Raw genomic sequence first — 639 nt, 5'->3', positions numbered from 1 at the left:
CATTTTGGTCTCTTCACAATGGTGGTTGTTACGTGCCGTGGAGTCAGTTCCAACTCATAGCGACCCTGTACAGGGTTTCCGAGGCTATACATTTTTACGGGAGCAGAAAGCCTCATCTTTCTCCCACAGAGAAAGTTTCGAACTGCTGACTTTGAGGTTTGCAGCCCGATTCGTAATCACTACCCTACCAGAGCTCCTTCACCATGGTGGCTTCCTTCATATGCCTGGTGATGTTTGGCTTCTCATTGTATTTAAGAATGAAGGAATCCGAAGGCTGTTGAGAAGCTTTTTGTGTCTGTCCGCTTTGTGTTAGGGCGACTAGAGATGGGCTCAGATGTTGATGTTATGCTAGGGACCTCCAAAGGCCAGAACACAAAAGGCTTCACTTTATGAGGGTCGGGGACAGCATTTCACAAGGTATTCTATGTCCCTTCAGATAGTCCATTCAGTTCTTAAGAAGAGAGCTCTCCGAGTTTTTTCCACCTTGAGTTCAAATCCTTGTCTTGGGGTAGTGTTGCATGCAGGGAAGGTTATGGGGGATGGGGTCACTGTGCTTCAGACTGACCTTCCAGGATCAGCCCCTGGTAGCCTCATATCTCACTTTGCTCTCTATCTTTTCTGGTGTCTGCATCTGGGACC

The 639-nt window shown here is 47.7% G+C and overlaps 1 protein-coding gene across 1 annotated transcript in view; it reads left to right on the top strand.

Moving 5' to 3' along the window:
- Nucleotides 1-393, top strand: part of POLE4 (polymerase (DNA-directed), epsilon 4, accessory subunit) — a 9,324-nt gene extending 8,931 nt beyond the window's left edge. The window contains exon 4 of the mRNA XM_006870791.1: nucleotides 314-393. Coding sequence (XP_006870853.1) covers nucleotides 314-393 — 80 coding nt within the window. The remainder of the gene's footprint in view (nucleotides 1-313) is intronic.
- Nucleotides 394-639: the final 246 nt, after the last annotated feature.

The sequence above is a fragment of the Chrysochloris asiatica genome, unplaced genomic scaffold, assembly GCF_000296735.1.
Source record: "Chrysochloris asiatica unplaced genomic scaffold, ChrAsi1.0 scaffold00151, whole genome shotgun sequence".
Taxonomy (NCBI): domain Eukaryota; kingdom Metazoa; phylum Chordata; class Mammalia; order Afrosoricida; family Chrysochloridae; genus Chrysochloris; species Chrysochloris asiatica.
The sequence above is the reverse complement of the archived record's forward strand: the minus strand, read 5'-3'. Positions and strand labels throughout refer to the sequence as shown.